The sequence below is a fragment of the Tenrec ecaudatus genome, chromosome 3 (genome assembly GCF_050624435.1).
Source record: "Tenrec ecaudatus isolate mTenEca1 chromosome 3, mTenEca1.hap1, whole genome shotgun sequence".
Classification (NCBI taxonomy): domain Eukaryota; kingdom Metazoa; phylum Chordata; class Mammalia; order Afrosoricida; family Tenrecidae; genus Tenrec; species Tenrec ecaudatus.
Genome location: NC_134532.1, coordinates 128,164,353 through 128,189,783, shown reverse-complemented (window position 1 = coordinate 128,189,783; position 25,431 = coordinate 128,164,353). Strand labels below are relative to the sequence as shown.

Here is a 25,431-nt window from a genome sequence, read left to right as displayed (position 1 = left end):
TATTTCTATTTGTAAACAATGAGTCTTCTACTCTCTAGGAAGATGAACACCATAGGTAGGTGGTTACAGACTTCTGCCCTCAGGTCTCTGTGCGTCCATTGGTGCCCCTGGGTCTCTGGATTCTTTATTTTTAAACAATTTATTGGCACATCATCTGCATATTATACAATTTAATAGTTAAATCCTGTAAAGAGTTGTACAGTCATTACCATAATATTTTAGAACATTTTCTTCTCAGTGGGTCATTTCCTTAAGTAGATGCAACTAACTTGTAACAGTTAAGTTAAAGGTGAGGCCAAACCCAGGTATTACAGTTTTTGTGTGTATTATAAATGTAAATCTCACGTCAGAAAACCAATAGAAGAATAAAACTATAATATTTGATCATTCTTTATCAGTTTGTCACTCAAGCCGTATCAGAAGGTTGGTTTGAATTGGTTGGCGTTGGTACATAAACATGGACTTAATGGCATTTTGGCTGATGAAATGGTGAGTAGTACTCTTTCTGTGATTTGATATTTCATTAAAAGATATTTCAGATTTACCATCCCTGTTCTTAAAAACAAAATTTTTGCCATTGAATTTACTGTTCTCCCTTAAGTATAGTTACAGTTAATCTTTTCTATTGCCTTCCTTTTAGCCTCTTATGGCATGCTAGTTATCAAATTAGTAAGTATATGTATTTAAAATATACACAAAACATAAAACTATAAAGCAAATGTCAACATCAATCATAATCCTTTCACTTGCTTGAAGTTCTGTTTGGGTGTACACTGGGTTGTTTTTTTCTCTCTGCATGTTTGGAATCGACTTTCTGCGACTTAGAATAGGTGCCTTGGTAGCGCAGTGGGTTATGCGTTGGACAATACATAGGTCAGCTGCTCGAAACTCCCAGCTGCTTCACAGGAAAAAAAAAATCAAAGCTTCTAGTCCTGTAAAGATGGACAGCCTCAGAAACCCGCAGCGGTAGTTCTACTCTGTTCCGTGGAGTTGCTGTGATTTGGATTCAACTGTGTGGCAGTGAATGTGGTGTTGACTTGTTGACTGGTCATTAGGAATGCTCAGCATCGTCCACTACGTGAAAACTGTGCTACTGCTGACTCTCAGTTTGTACGCTGTAGGGATCAATAGTGTTCCCCACCAAAATATGCGTCTTAGCCTAGGCGATGTCTTAACTCAGTCTCTTGAGATATAAAAGAACATGAATTAAGTAGGCACAATTGGGGGAAGATAGATGCCATTGCCACTTGGCCTTTGAAATATTAAATGAGATTTCATTGGATGTACTTTTCTGTAGCTGACTTTTAAATTTTAATTTATTATGATAACTTTTTGCAGTATTGAAGGATTCTATAGACAAAATTTTGAATGATTCAGTAATCATCCAAAGACAGGAGGAATATACACAGTCGCTGTACCACAAAGAATTGGCTGACCAATAGTGTTGAAGGAAGAAGCCCAAGCTGTACTGAGGTTTGGCATTTTTAAAAAAAATGGATGCAGCCATTGACAAAATCCCATTTGCTATATTTTGGCAAACATGCAATGCTGGAGACGTCCACTTGTGTAGTCCAAGCACTTTGGAAGACAGCGACCTGCCAACAGATTGGAAGACAATCATAGTTGTCCTGTTTCAAATAAAAGCGACTCAGTTGAGTTTGACAACAGTCAGGCAATATCTTTTATATCCCATGCAAGTAAAATTATGCTAGAGATAGAGGGCGGGGCACAGAAGTAAAGGTTGCAGCACTACATCAGTAGAGAACTACTAGAAATTTAAGCCAAATTCAGAAAAGGATGTGGAAAAAAAGGCAATCTACTCAGCAATGACATCATTGCTGGTGTCAGCTGGATCTTGTGCTCCACAAAGTTGAATGCCTTTGCATGATCAACAACACACAAGCAGACATGTTCCTTGGCATTCACCTTTGTGGAGCGCAGCAAATTATGGACAAACATTGCAAATAATTTGAATTCTAGAACACTTAATTGTGCTTACGAGGAACCTGTACATAGACTGAGACAGTTGTTCAACCCAAACAAGGAGATACTGCATGTTTTAAAATCAGGAAAGTGTGCGTCAGTATTGTATCCCTTCTCCATATTTACTCAAATCTGTATGTTGAGCAAATAATCCAAGTACTGGACTATTTGAAGAAGAACGTGGTTTCAGAATTAGAGGAAGACGCTAATAACCCGGAATTTACAAATGACCTGACCTTGCTACCACGAAAAGTGAAGAGGGCTTGAAGCCCATACTGATGAAAATCAAAGGCTACATCCTTCAGTGTAGATTACACTTGAACATAAACCAGAAATCCTTTAGCTGGACTTGGCATTTAATTCCTGACAGCTGTCTCCATGGGCACTGATTGTGGATCTAAATAAAATGAGTTTTTTGACAAGACTTTCTGATGATGAATTATGGTGTTGGCAAAGAATATTAAATGTATCACTGCCAAAAGAATGTACAATTTTTAATTGGGAGGATAGCCAAGAATGCTTGTACTTGGGTATGTTATCCAGTAGGTCCAGTTCATGGAGAAGGACATATGTTCATGCTTGGTAAAGCTCAAGATGAGCAGCAAAGAGGAACCTTGCATGAGAGAAATTCACAGGGTGAATACAACTCTAGCCTCCAGAACAGCAGTAGTTGTGAGGATGACTTCAACTGGCCTATTTCGTTCTGTTCCACATGGGGGAGGGCATCTAACAACAAACGTCACAGGAACATTTTCTTCAATGGGGCTACCTGTTGAGCCACTAAGTCAGCAGTTCAAAACCACCAGCAGCAATGAGGGAAACAGTTGAAGTTTTCTACTCCTGTAACGAGTTGCAGTTTCTGAGAGCTACAGGAGCAGTTCTACTTCATCCTGTAGGGTTGCTGTGAGTCAGAATTGACTCATTGGCAGTGAGTTTAGTTTTTACTAAATATATACTAATTATAAACAATAACCAAAATTATATCCTTGTCATATAATACAGAAAGGTCTACGTTATTAATGTGTGCAACATATTAGTAACTAAGTTAAGATTCTTTTTATCTATAATTAAAAATAAAATAGAAATTATCTTACAGTTTGGTACTATGTGGAATAAAATACAGACATTGTTCTTTTTCCTTTGCATTTCCAATATTCCTTCGTTTCTTGTTTATTTTCATATATTGTCTTTCAAACTCTTTATTTTAGGGTCTAGGAAAAACTATTCAAGCTATTGCATTCCTGGCATACCTCTATCAGGAGGGTAACAAAGGTCCACATTTGATCGTGGTTCCAGCATCAACTATAGGTTTGTACTGCCAGAGTAAACCACGTTTGACTCTATAGAAGAAAAATACTGTGTGTGTAGTTTCTTAAATATAACTGTGGAGCTGGACATTAGTTTCTATGGTATCTTGATACTATATCCCCCCCCCCCCGACACACACACACACACACAACACACTTTGTATATGAGTATATATGTATATTTTATTGTATTGTCAATTTTTAAAAGAAATCAAATCATGATTTACTGTTCCATTATTATAGATCAAGAGTAATAAGAATGTATATTTTATATTCATAATACCTTAAAGTGATTGCTAAATAGCTATCTAAGAGAAAGGAACTTTTAAAATTAATAAGCACTATTGAGTCAGAAAATATGTAATTAATCTCTGCTTTGCTTTTTCTTTCATCCTTAATTGATTGAATTTGGAAGGTAGAGTAAGAGTGTACCTATGAATCTAAAAGGAAAAAACATTGTTTTGAATTAATAAATAGGTTAGATACAAAGGTTGATTCTCTGCTGTTCCTTTTGATAGAACCTTAGAAGTTATTTTATTCATAAGTAATAAATGGATTATCAGCAGGGCCTATGATAAAAATCATCCTATGCGATTTTGTCCTAGAAAAAAATTTTTCTAAGAGAGCTTATTTATGTCAATCCACACATATGCTATTGTAACACATGCAAATAATATATCTCTTGTTTCATAGATAACTGGTTAAGGGAAGTTAATCTATGGTGCCCCACTTTAAATGTGCTTTGTTACTATGGTAAGAATATGCCTAATTGCTTTTAATCATGGAAGTGTCTTTAAAATCCTAAAATACGGCACAATATAGTAAATGCAACTGTTATGTCTATATTCAAATTCTAGGCTCTCAAGAAGAACGTAAACAAATTAGATACAATATTCATAGTCGATATGAAGAATATAATGTAATTGTGACCACGTAAGTATTAATTATTTTAATGGAAAATAAAATTTGTGTTGCCTCCAAATTTAACAAGTGTATATAATAGTAATATTAAGAAAGTTGTTACCATGACATGGACAGCACATGGAATGGAATGAATTACATGGAGAAGCCGTGGTGGTGTGATGGGTTATGAATTAGCATGCTAACTTCCAGATGAGCAGTTTGAACCTACTAGCTAGCTGCTCTGAGGAAGAAAGATAAGGTTTTCTACTCTAGTGACGATTTACAGCCTCAGAAACTCAAAGGAGCAGTTCAGGCTGTCCTATGTGGTAGCTATGACTCAGAATGTACTCAATGACATTGCGTTTGAGGCTATAGCATATTTTCAGTTCACTGTACAGCCTAGATAAAAGGTTTGCTAGTGTCTCAGTTCATTGTCATTGGTCCTGTCCACTTGATTGAAAGCACACTTTTAATGTGTTCTCAGTAAAAGTAAACTATAAGATACCCCCACCAAAATGACTTTATCATATTTATAACCTGAAAGTACTTATTAGAAATATATTAAATTGTATTCTCCCGAAGAAAAATTTGAGTTAGGGCAGAAGGCTGAAAAAATACAACATTGAATAAGGTAACTTTATAATTTTGTATAAATATCTGGCAGAGAACATAATGCTCTGTCTGCTCTAATTTGATGAAGTTGTATAATGTGACAAACAACTATTTCTTAACTCTTTGTCTTTTTACCCGCAGTGTCTTAAAATACAATGGTTCATGAAGCAAACTTGTGTGATAAAACCAAACCCGTTGGCAGGCATCATGTCAATTCTAATTTGTAGCCACCCTATGTAGGGTTTCTGAGACTCCATCTGCATGGGAGCAGGCAGCCTTCTCTTTGCCCTGTGGCAAAGCTAGTGTGTATGAACTGTCCACCTTAGAGGTAGCAGCCCTGAACTGAATCCACAGTGCCCTCAAGGCTCCTTCAGCTGTGTGAGAGCAGATTGGATATGAAGTTGTCCTTGTCTTGAGCAGATAGAAGTGAATCTTTAGATTTTATATTAGTTTCAAATTACTGGTTCTTTACTTGCTTACATGTATATTAGTAATTACATGAGAACCTACTGTGTCTAGTACCACTCTTTAGATACTGGCTAGTAGAAATTAATAAACAAAATTGATTGTGAAAAGAAACCATTGTCTTACTATACTCAGCACTTAGAAGAGTAAGTTTATAGAGATTTTGTTTTTTCTTTGGCGATAGGTATAACTGTGCAATCAGCAGTTCCGATGACCGTAGTCTCTTTCGACGGCTGAAACTCAATTATGCAATTTTTGATGAGGGCCATATGCTGAAAAACATGGGCTCAATCCGCTACCAGCACCTTATGACAATTAATGTAAGAGCATGTTTTCAATTTCTGTCTGAATTATCAACTATTTATATGATTCTATATCAGAGCTTAGCAAACTTTTTCTGTAAAGAGCCCATAAACATATATTTACCATTTTGTAGGTCATACTGACTCAATCATATGAGGGGGCACCCCATAAAAACCAAATCCCCTCCTCACCACCCCACTATGTATTTAATTTTTTTTTTTTTATAAAACAACCATATCACCATCAAAGTACTCTCCATTACACTGAATACATTTGTCAGGTCTGCGATGCCATTCTTGGAAACATTTTTCAAACTGATCTGTTTAGATGGCTGACAGCACCTCCCTTATTTTTTTCTTCACTCTTCTACATCTCCAAATTACTGTCCTTTCATTCAAGGAAACAAAAAGAAGTCTCATAGAGCGAGGTCAGGTGAGTAAGATGCATGGGGCAAGAGAGGCATGATGGTTTTTTGCCAAAAACTGACACACTGAGATGGCTGTGTAATGGCAAAACCAGTTCCCCGACTGCCACAAATCCAGGCATTTTTTTGCTGCACATTGTTATGCAATCTTTTCAGAACCTCTAAATGGATGCCTTGATTAACAAGTCTGATCTGGTGGAAGAAATTCCAAATATACTACTTGTGCACATTTTCCTCCACTCAGGAACTTGACAGACATCCAGAATGAAGTTTGTCAATTGACATTTAACTTTTTTGAAACGAGAAAACCACTCGTGCACTTGAGTTTATCCCATAGTGCCTTCTTTGTAAGCTAGGTTCAACATCACAGCAGTTTCTGCTGCATTTTCTCAAGTAGTAAAGAGAATTTCATGGCGGCACCCGGTTCTAAAAAATGAGGTTTCAGTGAAATTTTTTTACGAAAAAATTCACAGTGGCTAGATAGAACCTTCCCAGGCAATGCCACTGGGTACACTAACGCAGAGGGAGTTGTTTGATGCTCTCGCACAGTGGGAAAGATGCATACTACAAAAGCTCCACCCCACGCAAATTTGGGATTTTTTGGGGTACCCCCTTGTCGATATGCATACACACATTTTAACAACTGTTGTAAAATGTCAATCCTTTCTTACCTCCTGAACCATTGTTTGTCAATCCCTAGTTCATATGAAAAAGTTAATAAATGTATGCTATTCTTTGGTTACATATAAAAGTGATACTGAAATACAAGTTAACTACTTGTAAAATGAAATCAATAGCTTTGCATATTGTACCTAAAGTATAGTAAATCATAGATGCTAGTTGAAACTTACTACTAACCTTTTATCACTAAAAAGTAAATTAGTAATATATTTTTGTGGGGAGTGTAGACAAGAAAGTGACTTTTTCTTTCTTTTTTAAGCTAATCTAAATTTTACCTTCATTTACAGGCAAACAACCGTTTGCTGCTCACAGGCACACCTGTACAGAATAATCTTTTAGAACTCATGTCTCTGTTGAATTTCGTTATGCCACACATGTTCAGTAGCAGCACCAGTGAAATACGAAGAATGTTTTCTTCTAAGACAGTAAGCAAACATACATTTTCTTCAAAATGTACTTTGACTTTATCTGGAGCATTACTGTATTGGTCTTATTTTTTATGGAGTACATATTCTTATATAAAGTCAGTTTAATTAATTAATATTTTTATATACTTGAATGAGTTGGAAAGTTGGACATAATATAGTCTTTTTAAAATCAAAAGTCATTTTATTGGGAACTCTTATAACACATATTAAAATCCATATATCAGTTGTATTAGACATAATTTGTACACATTACTAACCTTATGTAGACATTTTCTATTGCGCCCTTGGTTTCAGTATCCCCTCTCCCACGACCCCCCTTGCCAAAATCCGGAGTTAACCCTTGATAGATTATAAATTAATATTTTTTCTTTTATTTTTAAATCATTTGATTGGGGGCTTATACAACTCTTAACACAATTCATTGTGTCAAGCACATTTGTACATTTGTTGCCATCATCAGTCTCAAAACATTTGCTTTCTACTTGAGCCCTTGGTATCAACCCCTCATTTTTCCCTCCCTCCCCCACCTTCTCTCCCTCACCCTTGATAATTTATAAATTACTATTATTATTTTGTCATGTCTTACACTGTCCCATGTCTCCCTTCACCCACTTTTCTGTTGTCTGTCCTTCAGGGTTGGCGTTATGTGTACATCCTTGTGACCTACATATTGGTCTTGAGGGATTTATCTGTCCTGGATTCCCTGTGTTTCCAGCTCCTGTCTGTACCAGTGTACATCCTCTGGTCTAACGGGATTTGTAAGGTAGAATTGGAATTATGATAGTGGGCGGGGAAGAAGCATTAAAGAACTAGACGAAAGTTGTATGTTTCATCATGCTATACTGCACCCTGACTGGCTCGTTTTCTCCCAAATTAACATTATTTTCATATCTCACACTGACCACTGTCTCACTTCCCTCTTGGTTTCTCTTGTTCTTCTACCTGGAGGCTGGTGTGTGTGGTTATGTTCTACTCATTGTGATGTTTCCCCCTTCTTCACCTCCTCCTTTTAATATCGCTATTCCCATTCCTCTTCCTGAATTTCATGTGTTGTGAGCATTAGCTCTTATACTATGTACATGGTCCAGTCCAATCCAGAGTGGGAAGCAGCACTGGGGTCATGATATTGGGGAATGAGAATTGCTCAAGGAACAGAGGAATAATGTGTGATCCATCGGTGCTCTACTGCACCCTGGTTGACTCATCCTTTCCCTGCAACCCCCCCTTAGGGGAATGTTCCGTTGTCTTACAGATGGGCTTTGGGTCTCTGCTCAAACACCCCTAGTTCTCAACAGTGTGTTTGTTTGTTTGCTGTTGTTTGTTATGAATCATCTGATGCCTGTTACCCAGACCTATTGATACCTCATGATGTCACCACCTGGTGTGCTTTTTCCATGTGGGCTGTGACCTCACTGCTGCATGGCCTCTTGTTTAATTACAAACCTTTAACACCCTAGACTTTCTTATTTTTAAAAAATATCTTATTAGCGCTTCATAGAACTCTTATGACAACTTATACATACATCAATTGTGTAAAGCACATCTGTATATTCATTACCCTCATCATTCTCAAAGCATTTGCTCTCCACTTAATCCCTTGGCATCAACTCCTCTTTTTCTTTTGCCCTCCCCCTCCCTCATGAGCCCTTGATAATTTATAAATTATTTTGTTATATTTTGCCTTGTAGTTTTCCCCGTACAGATCTTTTTTTTTTTATTTTTTAGGTATAGCCCTAGATATTTCAATTTGTATTTGGCTATGGTGAAGGGTACCACCTTTTTTTATCTCTTCTGTGGTCTTATCCGATGTGTATAACAGTCTGATGGACTTCTGTTAGTTGATCTTGTATCCTGTCACTCTGCCAAACTCCCCTATTGCTTCCAGTACTCCCCTTGTGGAACTTTTGGGATTTTCCATGTAATAAAATCATGTCATCTGCAAATAACGAGAGTTCTCCTCTTCCTTCCCCAGATGAATACCTTTGATGTCTCTTCTTTGCCTTATGCTGTTAGCTAAAACCTCCAGCACAATATTAAATAGGAGTGGGGACAAGGGGCATCCTTGTCTGGTCCCCTTTTTCAGTGGGACCATTCCTCCATTGACTACCACGTTGGCTGTTGGTTTTTCATATATAGCTTGTATTTTCTTGAGGAACTTTTCTTCCATTCCTATCTTCTCAAGTGTCTTAAACAGGAATTGGTGTTGGATTTTGTCGAAAGCTTTTTCTGCATTTATCGATCTTATCATGTGGTTCTTAGAGTTTGTCAGTCAATGTGATGAATAACACTAATGATCTTTCGTAAGTTGAACCATCCCTGCATCCCTGGTATGAATCCCACTTGGTCATGATGACCCCGCTTGTTTTATATACTTTTGTATTCTGTTGGCTAGGATTTTGTAAAGGATTTTTGCATCAATGTTCATTAGGGATATTGGTCCGTAGTTGTCGATTCTTGTGAGATCCTTGCCCGGTTTTGGTATCAGAGTTATACTAGCTTCATAGAAAGAGTTCAGGAGTTTGCCACATTTTTCTATGTTCTGGAAGAGTTTGTGTAGGATTGGTGTTAGTTCTTCCCTAAATGCTTGGTAGAATTCTCCAGTGAAGCCATCTGGTCCAGGATATTTTTAGTTGGTAATCCCTTGATAACCTTTTCTATATAGGCCTTTGAATCTCAGGCTACTTTTGTCTGTAGCCTTGAGATGTGTCTCTGGTAGGCATCAGATTGATGGGTTGTATTTTCTAAGCCAGTCTGCTAGTCTCAGTGTTTTAAAACCTAAGTTCCGGCCATTGATAAATTCAGGGTTAGCTCCCTCTGTGGACACTGTGATGTCATCTTATACCTATTTTGTAGGGAGCTTTCCTACTTTCCTTTCTCATTAGTGTGTGTTGTGTGTGTGTGTGTGTGTGTGTGTGTGTGTGTGTGTGTGTGTGTGATTCTTGACTTCTTTCCGTCCTTAAGCCAATGCTATCTTGGGGTCTGTTTTCTCTTTGTTGCCCTCTGGGTGAGGTTGTTCTATGTGGCGTTCTCTTACTTATGCTTGTTGAGTGTTCTTCTGCCCATACTGGGTCGGCAAGGATCTTTTGTAGGGCTGTTTCTTCTAACGTATTCTTTGAGTTTTTCCTTGTCTGGGAAGACTCTTACTTCTCCATCTATCTTGATCGATATACAGTATACAGTAGCTTTTTCCTCTATGCCCCTTTTGCATTTTTTTTAATACTTACCTCAGCGGGCTCATGTTGTACTTGTCCTTTTGTGCCTGACTTACTTCGCTTAGCATGATTTCCTCCAGTTCTTCCCATGCCTCTATGTGCTTCATACGTTCATCACTGCTTTTTAGTGTTGCGTAGTACTCCATTGTACTCCATTGTTTTTTAATCCAGTCATCAGTTGATGGAAATTTGGGTTGCTTCCAGCTCCTTGCAATTATGAACTGTGCCGCAATGAACATTGGAGCACAGATGTCTGGTCTTGGTTTGTTTCTTGCCTCCTCTGGGTATATGCCCAGTTGGGGGATTGCTGGGTCATATGGTAACTCAATTTCCATCTGTTTTAGGTATCGCCAGATCGATTTCCATAGTGGCTGTACATACTTACAGTCCCACCAGCAGTGGATGAGAGTTCCTGTCTCCCCACAGCCCCTCCAACACTTGTTGCTTTCTGATTTTTTTAATTGGGCTGCCTTTAAGGGTGTCAGGTGGTACCTCATTGTTGTTTTAATTTGCATTTCTCTTATGGCTAAAGATCGGGAACATTTTCTCATATGTTTGTTGGCCATTCGGATTTCTGCCCCTGTGAAACTTCTGTTCAAGTCATTTGCCCACCTCTCAAGTGGGCTATTAGTTTTCTTCTTTTTGGAAGCTAGAGTAGAGTATTGTAGATTTTAGTAATAAGGCCTTTGTCTGATGTGTCATTGCTAAAGATGTTTTCCCAGTCTGTGGACTCTCTTATTATTCTCTTGGTGACTTCTTTCGTTGTACACAAGTGTTTTATCTTCAGTATATCCCATTTGTCAATTTGTGCCTCCTCTGTGTTTGTGTCCTTCCCTATTTCTGATAGCCTGTGTATTTCCTGTGTATTGCCAAAGTTCTCAAGTTGGTCCCAATTCCCTCATTGATGGCCCTAATAATTTGGGGTTTAACTTCAAGGTCTGTGATCCACCTTGAGTTTGCTCTAGTGCATGGAGTAAGATAAGGGTCTTACTTCATTTTTCTGCAGGTAAATATCCATTTTTTCCAGCACCACTTGTTAAATAGGGCATCTGCTTAACATTTGATATTTTTGGGGCCCTTATCAAAGATCAGCTGACTGTATGCTGATGACTTTATTTCTGGGTTTTCATTTCTTTTCCATTGGTCTGAGTATCTGTCATTGTACCAATACCATGCAGTTTTGAGAATCGTGACTATATAGTATGTGCCAAAGTTAGGTAAAGCAAGCCCTCCCACGGTGTCCTTCTTCTTGAGGAGTTCTCTGCTAATTCTGGGCTTCTTCCCTCTCCATATGAAGTTGGTAATCAGTTTTTCCATTTCTTTGAAGAAAGATGAGGGTAATTGTATCGGGATGGCATTAAACTTAAATAGTGCTTTTGGCAGAACTGACATCTTAACTATATTGAGTCTTCCAATCCACGAGCATGGGATATTCTTCCATTTGTTGAGATTGCTCTTGGTTTCTTGTAATAGTGTTCTATAGTTTTCCCTGTGTAGATCTTTTGTTTTTCAGTCAGGTATATCCCTAGATATTTCAATTTGTAGTTGACTATTGTGAAGGGCACCACCTTTTTGATCTTTTCTTCTGTGGTCTTATCTGATATGTATAACAGTCCGATGGACTTCTTTTTGTTGATCTTGTATCCTATCACTCTGCCAAACTCCCCTATTGCTTCCAATACTCCCCTTGTGGGACTTTCCATATATTAAATCATATCATCTGCAAATAACGATAATTTCACCTCTTCCTTCCTCAGACGAATACCTTTGATGTCTCTTCTTTGCCTTATGCTGTAGGGGCATCCTTGTCTGGTCCCCTTTTTCAGTGGCATTGTGTTCCGGCCCTATATCTTTTAATAGCCGGGCATCATCTACTTTCTTTACCACATTTGTTTATGCACCCCTTTGGAGAGAATATCATTTGGAAAAATAATTGATGACTTCCATAATTACTGTTAAAACGTTTTACTTTTCAGTATCTTGACATATCTGAATAGTGATAATATCCAGAAAAAAATCTAAACTATGTATTGTGGTTCAAAGTAAGCATCCAATCAGTCAGTGTAAGACATGAAAAAAATAATAATTTATAAATTATCAAGAATTTGTGAGGTAAGGAGGGTGGGGGTGGGAGGAGAAAAATTGAGCTGATACCAAGGGCTCAAGTAGAAGAGGACATTTTGAAAATGATGATGGCAACAAATGTACACATGTGCTTGACACAATGGATATATGTATGTATTAGGATAAGACCGGTTTGAGCCACCAATAAAATGATTTTTTAAGTCCATTAATAAAAAAGCCATTTCTGAAAATTACATGAAAAAAAACCACTCTTTGGAAGTAAAGTTTGTCTCCCCTTCCCCTTTTAATTGCTTTCAAAAAAAGTTATAGTGTAATTTTTAGGAATTCCCAAATCTGCTCAAAACAGTAGCGTATATTCTTGACTCACTCCTAAAGCATGTTTTTTGCAAGAATTTCCAGATTCTCTTCTGCAAATTATTGGCCCTTTTCTGTTTCACTAGTGGTTTCCTTCCCATTAGATAAACAGCTTTTGACAAGGCTCAGCAAACTTCATTAACTGCCTTTTCTAATTTTAGTTCATAATATTTAGAAAACTCCTTTAGAGTTAAAGTAAAATTCAATTTTCTAATTGTCTGGAATTATCAGTTTCTGAGTAAGGACTGTCTCCATATTGTTTATATCACCAACACTTGCCTTCTTTGGGTTTATATTCCACAAACAAATAAAAGATTTCTACCGTACATGTACATAGAGGTTTTTACGTATCTTTACGAACCATTAGACTCTGTAGTTAGTGACTCCTGAGCGCCACCTAGTACATTACATCAATGGATAACAGTAAAATGTCATGAAACATCAAAATGCAGATAGAGCTTCAAGAAATAAATTATAATAAGACAATAAAAACTTTTGTTCATCAAAGAAATTTACCATCAAAGGAAGGCACAAGCTACAGATTGAGAGAAATTATTTGGGAAATAAAATCTGATAAGGGGCAATTATGAAAAATATGAGTGTAAGTCAAAAGGTATTGCTCAACACATAGAGCCCATTCTGAAACAAATGTATCACAACGTGAACCTTGTTTGTCAGCATTCCCTCCCTCCGTTTATATGCCTTTCAGCAGGCAGGGTCTTCATCTATCGCTAACCTTTCCCTGAGGATGCTTTCTTTCCTTTAGATTGCATCAGCCGCACAGGGCTCACGGTAATTTCACTTTCAATGTTCATTGATTTGGGGCACCAACAACAAATCTCTGAAGGGGCAATATTAGGGTTATAGGCTGGATGAGAAAGTTTCTCAGTGAAATTCTCTGCCTCCCCTCAAAGAATGAGTAAGTGCATTGGGGTGAAAGTAAAAAATTTTGCCACAACTTACCTGGATCTTTTCTTGGAAATGTAGTGTTCGGTTTTCTGTAAAGTTCTTGTGATTGTCATGCCTTTCAAGAAAATCTTCCAGGATTCCCCCTTGGGGTCCCAAAATAAAGGACTACTTTCTGATTCCCAAATATTTTCTGAGCTGACCTTTTTACTTTGAATTTATTTGTCCAAGAAGGTCCCTTTGCTATGTGCCGCCAAAGTGAGTGTAAACACATCCCATGGAAAGTCTCTGTTAATCTTGGCACACCAACGAGACTGACAAATATGTTACAGAGATCACCTGTCTGTAGGTTCCCACTTATCACAGACATATGTTTAATATGTTTTAATTAAAATAAATCCAGACAGTGTATGTACTGGAATCTTGACTTACTCTCAATTTATATTTTTAAAAAAAGAAGTAAATATCTGCAACTTAACAAAAAGGTAAATACTCAGTCAAAACATAGGAAATGGTCTTCACAGACATATTACCAAAAGAGATATTTAAATGGCCAACAATCCTCTGTAACAATGCTCTGTGTCATTAGGAATTAAGGAAATGCAAATGAAACAGCAGTGAGATAACACTTCCCCCCCATTTAGAATGACAGTGGTCAAGAAAGTGGGAAACCTTTTGGCTGAGGATGTGAAGACATTAGAACCTTCATCCTCTACTGGTAATAATGTAAAATAGTGTAATCATTATAGCAAACAGTTTGGTGGTTCCTCAGGGAATTAACTTTAAGACTACTGGATGATGCAGTAATCCCAAACCTAGATGCATGCTGAAAAGGAAGCAGAAACTTTCATTGTAGCACTTTTCACAACCATCAAACGGGGGACAAAACTAAAATGTCTGTCACCAGATGAATGGAGGAACAAAAGGTGCTATCTATGCACAATAGAATATTATTCAGCCATAAAGCACAATGAAGTCCACAATCAGGTTTCAACATGAGGAATATTAAATTAAAAGCATTTTGAATGAAATCAGTTATAGAAGGACAAATGCTGTTAGATCTTGCTTCTCTGCGGTTAGCAAATATATAGAAAACAAAGATTGTTAGTGATGGGGGCGGGGGTGCTGTTATTAGCAGAGCAATAACCTGGAAAATGATGAAGATAATGGTTACACCAGATAAAAACTGTTAACCCATCCTACTGAGTTTCACATGTAAAAGTTGCTGAATTGGTCAGTGTTTTAGTGTTTATTTTCACTAAAAAAAATACCTAAAATTTAAATGAAATTCCATTGAGAATGAATTGTTTCTGTGGGATGTAAATTCTAGTTAGGGCATTTGCATCTCACATACTACTGTTAACGTAACTTAACTGAATAATTTGTATAAAGCATGCTTTATTTTTTCTTAGAAATCAGCAGATGAGCAAAGTATATATGAAAAGGAGAGAATAGCACACGCAAAACAAATCATAAAGCCATTTATTCTCAGAAGAGTTAAAGAAGAGGTAAATCTTATTTGCGGTTTTGGTTGTAATCTTTTGTTGTTTTTCTCTTACTTTTTAGAATTATAATCTAAAATGGTTTTCTTTTCTCAGGTTCTGAAGCAGCTACCTCCCAAAAAAGATCAAATTGAATTGTGTGCAATGTCAGAGAAGCAGGAACAGCTCTATCTAGGTCTTTTCAACAGATTGAAGAAATCTATCAACAATCTAGGTATGATATGATTTCTAGAATTTCGTGTGGAAAAAAGCCCTGTCTGTATTTGGTTAGAAGACAGTGAAGTTTGCTTCTTTGAAAAATAATTGGAATTTGTTATATTTAAAACATTTTAATTTGGATATACTGTAGAAAACAATGGCTTGGTTATTTTTTAAATGTTTCTTCTTTGACTCACAGAAAAAAATACAGAAATGTGCAATGTCATGATGCAGCTGAGGAAAATGGCCAATCATCCTTTGTTGCACCGCCAGTATTTCACAACAGAAAAACTCAAGGAAATGTCTCAGCTTATGCTAAAGGTAGGGATTTTGTAGTCTGTAACTGTTTTTCCTCCTACAATATCTGACTGGAATAGTTTTAAGAATGACTATAGTGTCAACCAACCCTAAAATGTTTCGTATATGACCGTTTACAGAAGAACTTTGCTAGTACTTGACATAGGCTTCCAGAAAGCACATTATTGATGCTCCCCGTTCTGAGTCATAAATAGGCAGCAGGTTACACAGTGGGGTATGAATCAGAAAGTCGGCAATTTGAACCCATCAGCAGCACCAATGGAGAAGATTGAAGCTGTCTACTTCCCAGACGCTTAAAACGCCTTAAAACGTCGTCTGCAGCTCTATGGGGTTGCTGTGCATTTGAATCAACCTGGTGCAGTGGTTTTTAGGGCAAAAATGAAGTGCATTATACAAGTGTTAAACATCTATATGTTCTCCACCATTCTTCCCTCTCTGTCTTATCACACATCTGTTAAATTTTCTCCTGATTTTTCAGTCCAAGTTTTTGCCTTGCATCTATCCCCCTGATGCTTTTTGCATATGTGATTCTCCCGTCACAGTGCTTGGCTCAAATGGTGACTCTCTGTCTCTCCAGTTTGGAGCCAGGTGGTTATCTCTTTGATAACCATCGTTGTTTACATTTTGTTACTAAAGTAATGTTTCCCTAGTTTCCTGTGGTTTTATATCTTCTAGTATAAATTCTTTGACGATGGTAAGGAAAAAATGTGCAATGTCATGAAGCAATTGAAAAATGGCCAATTGTCCCTTTTTTGCATCACTAATGTTCTTTATTATATTTTGTTTTTATAGTTTTAGACATTACCGCTTATCTCATTCTCCTTATTTATCCTGATCATTGAGGTCAAATAACTATAAAAAATATTTTATGTATTCATGAAATTTTCAAACATATAATAGTAGAGAGAATTGTAAAATGTGTGCCTCTGCCCATGCTCTCTTCATCTAGTTTACACAGTTACCACTTGATACCACTGCTGTTTAGCTTATAACCCACCCTTCTCCCCGGATTCTATTTTAATCCAGTTTCTAGGTGTAGTAGTATTTTAGCTAGAAATTTTTCTGTATGTTACCTCAAAAGATATGGATTTATTATGTTTTTTAGAGAAGAAAAGTAAGTAGTTTATTTCCTTGGCTAAAATTTTTACACTAAAATATTCTCTGATGTAGCTTTTTTGAATTTAATTGAGCTCATTGTAGCTTGACTTTTTTTTTTTAAGTAATTTTATATATTTATTTTTAGGAACCTACACATTGTGAGGCTAACCCTGACCTGATCTTTGAAGATATGGAAGTTATGACAGACTTTGAGCTACATGTACTTTGTAAACAGTACCGACACATTAATAACTTTCAGCTAGACATGGATTTGATTTTAGATTCTGGAAAATTCCGAGTTTTAGGATGCATCTTGTCTGAATTGAAGCAGAAGGTATTAAAGCAGATTGGTATTCTCTTTGTATTTTACTAAATAATTAATCTCTTTATGAATTTAGTTTAAGAATCAAAGGTTTTTATATATAAGTGTCATGAGTCATTTATCTTCCCTGCTTTTTATGAAAGAAGTGATTTATTAATTGAATTTTGTAATAATTTAATGTCAAGTTATTAGCATGATATGGATAAAAAATCTGCTTTACACCTATTTAGATCTTGAGTGGTAGAATACTTTTAATTTTCTGTTTCTTGTTTATGTGTATATTTCCACAGGGTAATAGAGTTGTATTATTTAGCCAGTTCACCATGATGCTGGATATCTTAGAGGTTCTCCTAAAACACCACCAGCACAGGTATCTCAGATTAGACGGCAAGACGCAGATCTCTGAAAGGTTGGTATGCTTCACTTGAGTTTCAGAAATGTTCTTCCTAACCTACCCCAAGTAATAAAAGATCATTGTTATGTGTCCGTTACATTAATAGGTCATGTTTCTAATTTTAATTATTTTCATATATTTGGTTACTAATTCAAATCCTTAAATTTAAGTTGAGGCACATTTCTAATTTTTCTGTCAATGTTATGAAACTTATTAGAATTAGTAATACATTTTTAAAGATTTCTCCTTTTAAAAATTGTTTATAATCTGAAGAGACTTTTATCTTTAAACCAAGATGACTTTAAAATCTTGGGCTTAACATATTTTCATGGTCATGTAAGTTAGAGACAAAGATTATCTTTAAACGTACTTTCTCTAGTATGATTAAATTGCATTAAATTTTTGGTTTATTTTTATCCAATTTGTTTGTTGCATTACAATAATGCTGAAAGAGAACACACTGATAAAATTTAATCTTGTGGTTCTTGACTTACCAAGTACAAAGATTGTAAAACCATGTGCAGAACTTGAATAAGCCAGACGTATTAAACGAATGACAGTCCTTTTAAAAAATTAATGAAATAGGAATAATTGAATTAGTTAAAATAAGAGTAGAAAGGTAGTAGAGAAAGGAAGTTGAAATGTAGCTGCAGAAATGAATTAATTTTTTCCAAGTTTTCCATATGGTATGAATAATAATTACATTGAACAGTGCCACATTCCAAAATTACTAAAATCTTAAATAAACTCTTGTATTCTACAATTGACACAGTTAAGACAGTTGAACCCTTGAACAACACAGACATGAACTATGCAGGCCCACGTGTACACAGATTTTACTTTGTACCTAGAGCAGGAATGCTAGTATGGCAAGTGCTCTTGTAAAGCACCGTGTATCGCTAATAATCTCCACCTAAGCAGTTTGGCTCTGTCACTTGGTGTTTTAACTGGAGACAAGCTGGCCACACTGACAACAGGGGGAAGTAATCTAGAATTAAGTGCCAGCTTGTGTTATTCAAATTATGGGACAGCTGCTTACAATAGTGGGTATAATTTTATTCTCTTGCTGCATCAGCACTGAATAAAGCTTAGAACTATCATCATGATAATCCTAACAGCAAATTCTTCATCAAATTTTGGTTTCCAGGTTGATTAAATGAAATTTAATATGCTATTTACAGCCAAAGTTTTAAAAAAATTTAATTAAGACCAGTTGCTATAAAAAATGTTTTGGTAGCTTTGATATATAATTTTAATCTATTACTCTTGCAGGATTCATCTAATTGATGAGTTTAACACTGATATGGATATCTTTGTATTTCTACTATCAACAAAAGCTGGTGGACTAGGAATAAATCTGACTTCAGCAAATGTTGTTATACTTCATGATATTGATTGTAATCCTTACAATGACAAGCAAGCGGAAGATAGATGCCACAGAGTAGGCCAGACTAAGTAAGTATCTTGAGTTGACATTTATTTTTATTCAAATGCCAAGGGGTCTGTTGATAACCATCTTTGATTTTATGCTTTCAGCAAAGCCTGGCCACTGTTATGCACTAGCAGTGTGGAACATGAGCTCCACTCTGTCACCTGTTGACTTTCTAGTAATTAAGATAACTTCCCTTATCTCTTCTGCCCAGTGGTTCTAAAGCACACTCCAAATACCGAAGTATTATCAATTATCCACCCATTTGGAAAAACAAGTAATTGGAAAGACTTGCTTTTTAGAGCCTTTAAGGACCAGGCAGACTTGCTAATGTTCATACTGTCTCTTGTATTTATTTGTTTTGTTTTTTTAATTAGTTTTTTGGCAGACTCTTAGAAATCTTATGACAATCCATCATTCAGTTGTATTAAGCACACTCATACATATGTTGCCATCAATATTTCCAAAACATTTTCTTTCTACTTGAGCCCATAGTATCAGTTCTTTTTTCCCCTTCTTCCGCACCCCCCCCCTCAGGAATCCTTGATCAGTTATATATTATTGTTGTTATTTCGTGTTTTATACTGCCCATTGTCTCCCTCCACCCACATTTCTGTTAATCATTTCCCTGGGAGGTGGGCTACAGATCCAACCTCGTGATGGGTTCTCCACACACACCCCTCCATCCCCCTACTCTCACGATACCACTACTCCCACTACTATTCTTGAGGTTTTTATCTGTCCTGAATTCCATGTGTTGATAGCTCTTCTCTGTCCCAATGTGCGTACTACATCTAGCCGAATTTGTAAGGTAGAACTGAGTCATGGGGGAGGGAGGTGGGAAGCATTCAGGAACCAGAGGAACAATGTGTGTTCATCAGTACTAAACTGCACCTAGTTGAATTGTCCATTCCTCGTAACCCTTCTTTGGGGAGATATCTAAGATATAATTGTTTGTTTTGGATTTTTCGATACCTGAGCCCGTTGACACCTTATAATCACACAAGTTGGTGTGCTTCTGCCATGTGGGCTTATTTGCTTCCCTCCTAGATGGCAGCTTCAACCTTTAAGACCCCAAATGCTAGGCACCATCCACTTCACCACATTTGCATACGCACCCATTCTGTTGTAATTTAAAATGTATTTTACTTCGTTGTTGAAAGTATGATACAGCAAAACATTGATGAATTCAACAATTTATTGGTGACGTTGATTACATTCAAATGTGAAACTATTCTTACCATTTTCCAAACTGTTCCTCTTCCATTAACATAAATATTTCAAATTACCATTCTCTGTTTGATCCCCTATAAACTCTGAACACCCAAACTCATTGTCACCGATTTGACTCCAGCTCATAGTGACCCTCGCAGTTTCCAAGACTGTAAATCTTCACAGGGCCAGAAAGTTTTCTGCAGAGTGGCTGCTGGTGGTTTCAAACACCTGACCTTGCCATTAGCATCTCAACCCACAATCCATGACGCCACCATGACTTCTCTTAGCCCCCTAGTTCTTGAAAGAGCGTGGTGCTCAAGGCAAGCATTCTTGACTCATTGAGAGAACAATTTTGGTTTTAATGAAGGCCTTCATGGGGTTTCTTTGGTTAAGGGTTTAGGTTCAAGAGATTTTGTCAGGGCAGTCGTCTCAGGGGGACTCGGCCTCCGATCCAGAAATACTGGATTCCTTGAGCATTGGAAACTGATTTCTATGTTCTCGCCCTTTGCAGCAGGATGCTTCTACAGAATATCTGATCAAAACTCACCAGTGTTTAGTCTCCTGGCAAAGGCGTCCAGGGAGTCCGTACACCTTCCGTTTCATTCTGTTCCTAATTCCTTCCCTCTGTTGCTCCAGATGAACCTTCCAGTACTTCTACTAGTAAAACGGAAGCACCAATCCTTCTTCTCTTGTGTCCATAGAGAGAGACATTCATAATTGTAGTGCTCAGGAAATTGATGAAAGGGATAATTTGATTTTTTAGGACAAATAGTGGGGCTTCAAAGATTTCATGGAAAAATGGAATTAAATGACAGTAAATATTTCCATGAAGTTTTTGAAGCCCCCTTGTATTTATGCAATTTTCAGATCATTCTATTGAACTCTTCAGATATAAATCATATTATTTACATGCATCCAAATACCTTTATTTTAAGCAATTGGTAAACTTTTTTTCCCCTCTCTTTTAGGGAAGTACTAGTTATAAAATTAATAAGCCAAGGAACAATTGAAGAATCTATGTTGAAAATTAACCAACAAAAATTAAAGCTAGAACAAGATATGACCACAGTAGATGAAGGTAAGCTGTTCGTAAGCAGAATTTTCAAAACATAAGGAGCAGCATACGGAAAGGCAAGAAATGAGTTGTGGTAAATGGGTAATAATGATGGTTACTACTTATCCTAGCTTGCACGGGCTCAGTGTGCTCCCTTCAGATGTGCTACCACCAGGGCAGCTTTACCTGCACTGGTTGAATTGGCTTGATGGTAGTGAGGTGAGTAAGATGGTAATGAAGGTCCATTTGCCAGGATTGTTATAAACATTTTGATTTTTAAAATTCTCCATTGTGTCTTACTACCATGTTTCAGATCCCAAAATGTCCTAGAAGCAAAATTTAAGTTCGGATCCATAGTTTATGATTTATAGTAGCCACATAAATTTGTATAAAATCCATTTTAAAAACAAATATATGGCAAAATATTAACTTACGAAAAGTGCTATCATTTACACTAATTTCATTTTGATTAAAAAATATTACACTCTAAAACCAAGGTCACTATAATCGAGTTGATGCCGACTCATCGTGATCCTATAGGACCCAGTAGAGCTGCCCGTTAATTTCACTCTAGCCCTGTCTGTCCCCTAAGGAGCTACTTGGGGTTTTGAGTTGCTGACCTTGCGGCTCACAGCCCAACATCTAACCAGTATGCAACCAGGGCTCTTAGAGTTTAATAAAATGCATTTGGTTAAGAGTTAATAATTTAAAATCTTCAGATTGAAATAGTTGGAGCCAATAAGCAAAACTTTCACTCCCATGCCACCCTTTTGAAAATAATTTTAATGGTTTTATAAATTAACAATTTTTGGCTATAACTTTGAAAACTCACTTAGCACTAAAAAGACGTACAGGAAAAGCAAACTTTATACTCTGTAATATAGTCCCCATTAAGTAGTTGGTATTATAATTTGTATAGCATGTATGACCAGTTAGTTACGTATACTAAAGTAAATTAGCATAGATTTTCTTTCCCTTTTTAATGAGTAAGCATGCACTGTTCTACATCTTGTTTTGTTGTTGTTATTTAATGTTTAATTGGAAGCAGTATGACTTTTCCAAAGTTGTACATATCCATAAAGGTTTATTTTTATTTGAGAGGCTTTTATTGCATCTTTTCCGTGTCTTGGTCCTTCCTTCGCTGAGAGTTAGTCTTGGAAGCCCACCGAGGCAGTCCCTGGAGGCCGTGGCGAGCCAGCCTCTACTTGATGGCAGCACGTTGAGTGTGAGCTTGGGGAGGAAATCTGACTGAAAAAGAAGCAGCTAATAGTAATTAACACGACTTTGTGTATATATGGGCATTTGTCAATTTCAGGTTAACCAGCAATAACACGTAACAAGATTTCCCTTAGCCAACATTTTTACCTGATTATTTGGTTAGGAAAGCTTTTAAAATTTAGGTGAGCAGTGAAATACCTAGGTAAAATTCCCTTTTGGGAGTGCTGGCAAACATCTCAGTCTATAGCTTGCACGTTCGTCCTAACAATAAGTTTCTACATAGACACACAATCATTCTTTAATTAGGTACTTAGCTGTCTGTCCAGCATCTAGATGTTTAAACTGTAAATCTTTTCTCATAGGCTCACTTCATCTCCCCAGAGAGAGAATCTCTCAACTCATGTTGGAGGGGGGGTGAGATGAGGTCCAAGCTGACGGAATTCTCAGAACTGGGTGGGGGTGGGGTAGGGCTGAGGGACTAGAGGTGACAGTTGCGGCTTCTGTTTTCATATGTCTTCACTCTGCTAGTTCCAAGACTAGAGTTTTCTCTGCTGCAAATTCTGGAGGAACCTTTCAGAATCACTGGGATTTCTATGAATTCCAGAGCAAGGGAGCATTTGAAGTACGAATTGTTTTGTTTTATCCATCTGTATGTAATTAAGTTTTCTTTTTCTATTCTTCATCTTCATTCTTAAATCTGCGTTTTATCTTCCAAATTTGTTGAGAACTTTTATCTGTTGGTTTTCTCTTCATATTTTTTTCAGCTGTCTCATATGCAACCCTTTCTTCCTTTTTTACCCCCTTGCATTTACCTTCCTCTTACAAGAGCAGCAGTGTTCATGTGTGTTCAGTCAGTCACTTTTAATCATAATACATGTAAATGGTTAGGCAGGTAAACATGCTAATATAAATAATTTACTCAGTATTGACCCTTAAAGTATCTGTTAAAGTAACAGTTTATTTCAGGTAGGGTACCAGGCAATTAGCTTTAAAATCCTGGTTGTTCTTGCTAGCTCTTGTGGAGTTGCTTTCAACTTTGAGCAAAGCTACGTAACAGACCGGACCTGCTCCCTGGGGCTCTAGGCGTTCATCATATGGAAGCAGATCACTGTGTCTTCTCCCACAGAGCTGCTAGATAGGCTCGAACCTGCCAACCTTTTGGTGAACACCCCAGCACTAATCATTGTGCCCCCAACTCCAGACTCTAAACTTATTGCCATCAAGTCGACGATAGATTGTGGAACTTGGCAGTATTAAGAAGACCACCGAGGCAGTAACTCCACGGTCGGTTGGCGCTGGCAAAGGTTTGTAAGAAGTGACAGTGGCGCATCTCAGAGCTGGAAAGAGAAATAGGAACTCACCAGCGATAGACTCTGGATGGAGAAAATAGATTTCACAAAATAAGATCTCTTTATTTAACTTGTAATGCTGCTTTTTTCCCTGCAGGTGATGAAGGAAGTATGCCAGCAGATATAGCCACACTATTAAAAACGTCAATGGGCCTGTGAAATTGTGAATTCATCCTCGATAAGGAAGTATCAACTTGGTGCACTCAAGGACATTTTCATTCTGATGACCATGGGGTTTATGAACATTTATAACTTTTTATAGTTTCCATATTGCATTTCTCATAGAATGGACAACTTTTTTGCCACTAACTGAATTCTTCAGATGCTCACACGTGAGATTTCCAAAAGCCACGAATATATAGTCCTTAAGATGTTGAATAATCATTTTACAAAGCAGTTTTCTGAATGGGGATTAGTTGGTGATTGTTTGTAACAAATATGCTAATGCTTTAGAAATGTCAGTATTTTTGTAATTATTTCTACCTCCAAATATATATATATTGTCTTTCACTGGATAATGTGTGTAGATTTTTACATGTGCCTTATTTGACAATGCTTACGTCTTGATTTTGCTCGTCCCCCTTGAGGTTCTTTTTGATTGTTAGTTTAAATATTGCGGCCATGGTAGATTGTATAGTTTTAAGTTTGATTGCTATTTGAAGCAGATGTTCACCACTGTCAACAAGAACTCAACCTGAACTTAAAGGTGGCAGTCCATATACCAACACCCCCAGGTCCTCTCAAGTACTTCTCTGACAACAGATTTGCTTGGCTAGGCACTAAGTTGTTTTCCAGTGAGTAGTAACTAAAGAGCCCCTCTCTTGCTCCATGGATTAACTCCTTCTGCTCATTAGTCTGCCTACTTTATCCGTGTGCATGTTTTCATTCATTTCCCTTTCCTGGCCTTTGCTTCTCTTAAAGCTATTGCCCAGTCACTTCTGCACCAGGTCTCTCTAAATAACAGTTTATCCTTGCCACATCGCCGTGCACCAAAGATGTTGGTGACACTTTCTAGCTTGGCAGAGCAGATAAACTAAAGCTATTTCATTTCAAAGCAGACTGAATGAGGCTCCATATTGAGGCAGCATTAGGTACTGCATGGAAATAGGTCATTAACTTTAAACCCTTATCGAAATACAATTCAGCAATTTCCAGTACAGAATCTCCTGAAGAGAGAGCCATTGTTCAATTCCAATTCCGTGTGGGTGACACAGTGAAATTTAGAAGTAAACTTGTCTGATACTTAACTCCTTACTAAGTCTTTCTTTACATTTTGCCCGTCAGTCTAATTGCTGTTTTTATTATATCAGCTTCTTTGTATAACTTGTGAGTTTCATGTTTTGTTTTTATTATGTAAATATCATTATAAATAAACTATTTATAAATCAAAGGTTTGTTCGTTATTGGAGATCATACCTTTCAAGGCACTCCTTGTTGCTAAGATGCTGGTTATCAGAGCCCTCTGGCGAGAGAAAGCGAGAGAAAGTCTTAAAGTGACTCTTGAGCTACTTTAGCTTCTGAGAGCCCACCCACTCAACAGACTTACTCAGTCTTAAAGATGTCGCGAGCACGCCAGTTCCTCGCTGTTTGAGGGTCTCCTCTGACATCTTGCGCTTCCAGCAATAGTAAAAAATTGGACTATCTTGTGCATTAACGACATATGTGGCAGTA

The 25,431-nt window shown here is 37.1% G+C and overlaps 1 protein-coding gene across 2 annotated transcripts in view; it reads left to right on the top strand.

Moving 5' to 3' along the window:
• The window catches only part of SMARCAD1 (SNF2 related chromatin remodeling ATPase with DExD box 1), a 94,747-nt gene extending 69,597 nt beyond the window's left edge, over positions 1 to 25,150 (top strand). For both annotated transcript variants that reach the window (XM_075544015.1, XM_075544014.1), the window contains exons 11-24: positions 399 to 489; positions 3,192 to 3,291; positions 3,984 to 4,043; positions 4,148 to 4,223; positions 5,455 to 5,590; positions 6,966 to 7,103; positions 15,076 to 15,171; positions 15,262 to 15,379; positions 15,563 to 15,684; positions 16,925 to 17,113; positions 17,392 to 17,510; positions 18,768 to 18,950; positions 21,108 to 21,217; positions 23,858 to 25,150. In XM_075544015.1, the coding sequence (XP_075400130.1) occupies positions 399 to 489; positions 3,192 to 3,291; positions 3,984 to 4,043; positions 4,148 to 4,223; positions 5,455 to 5,590; positions 6,966 to 7,103; positions 15,076 to 15,171; positions 15,262 to 15,379; positions 15,563 to 15,684; positions 16,925 to 17,113; positions 17,392 to 17,510; positions 18,768 to 18,950; positions 21,108 to 21,217; positions 23,858 to 23,919 (1,600 nt within the window). In that variant the 3' untranslated portion in view covers positions 23,920 to 25,150. The remainder of the gene's footprint in view (positions 1 to 398; positions 490 to 3,191; positions 3,292 to 3,983; positions 4,044 to 4,147; positions 4,224 to 5,454; positions 5,591 to 6,965; positions 7,104 to 15,075; positions 15,172 to 15,261; positions 15,380 to 15,562; positions 15,685 to 16,924; positions 17,114 to 17,391; positions 17,511 to 18,767; positions 18,951 to 21,107; positions 21,218 to 23,857) is intronic.
• Positions 25,151 to 25,431: the final 281 nt, after the last annotated feature.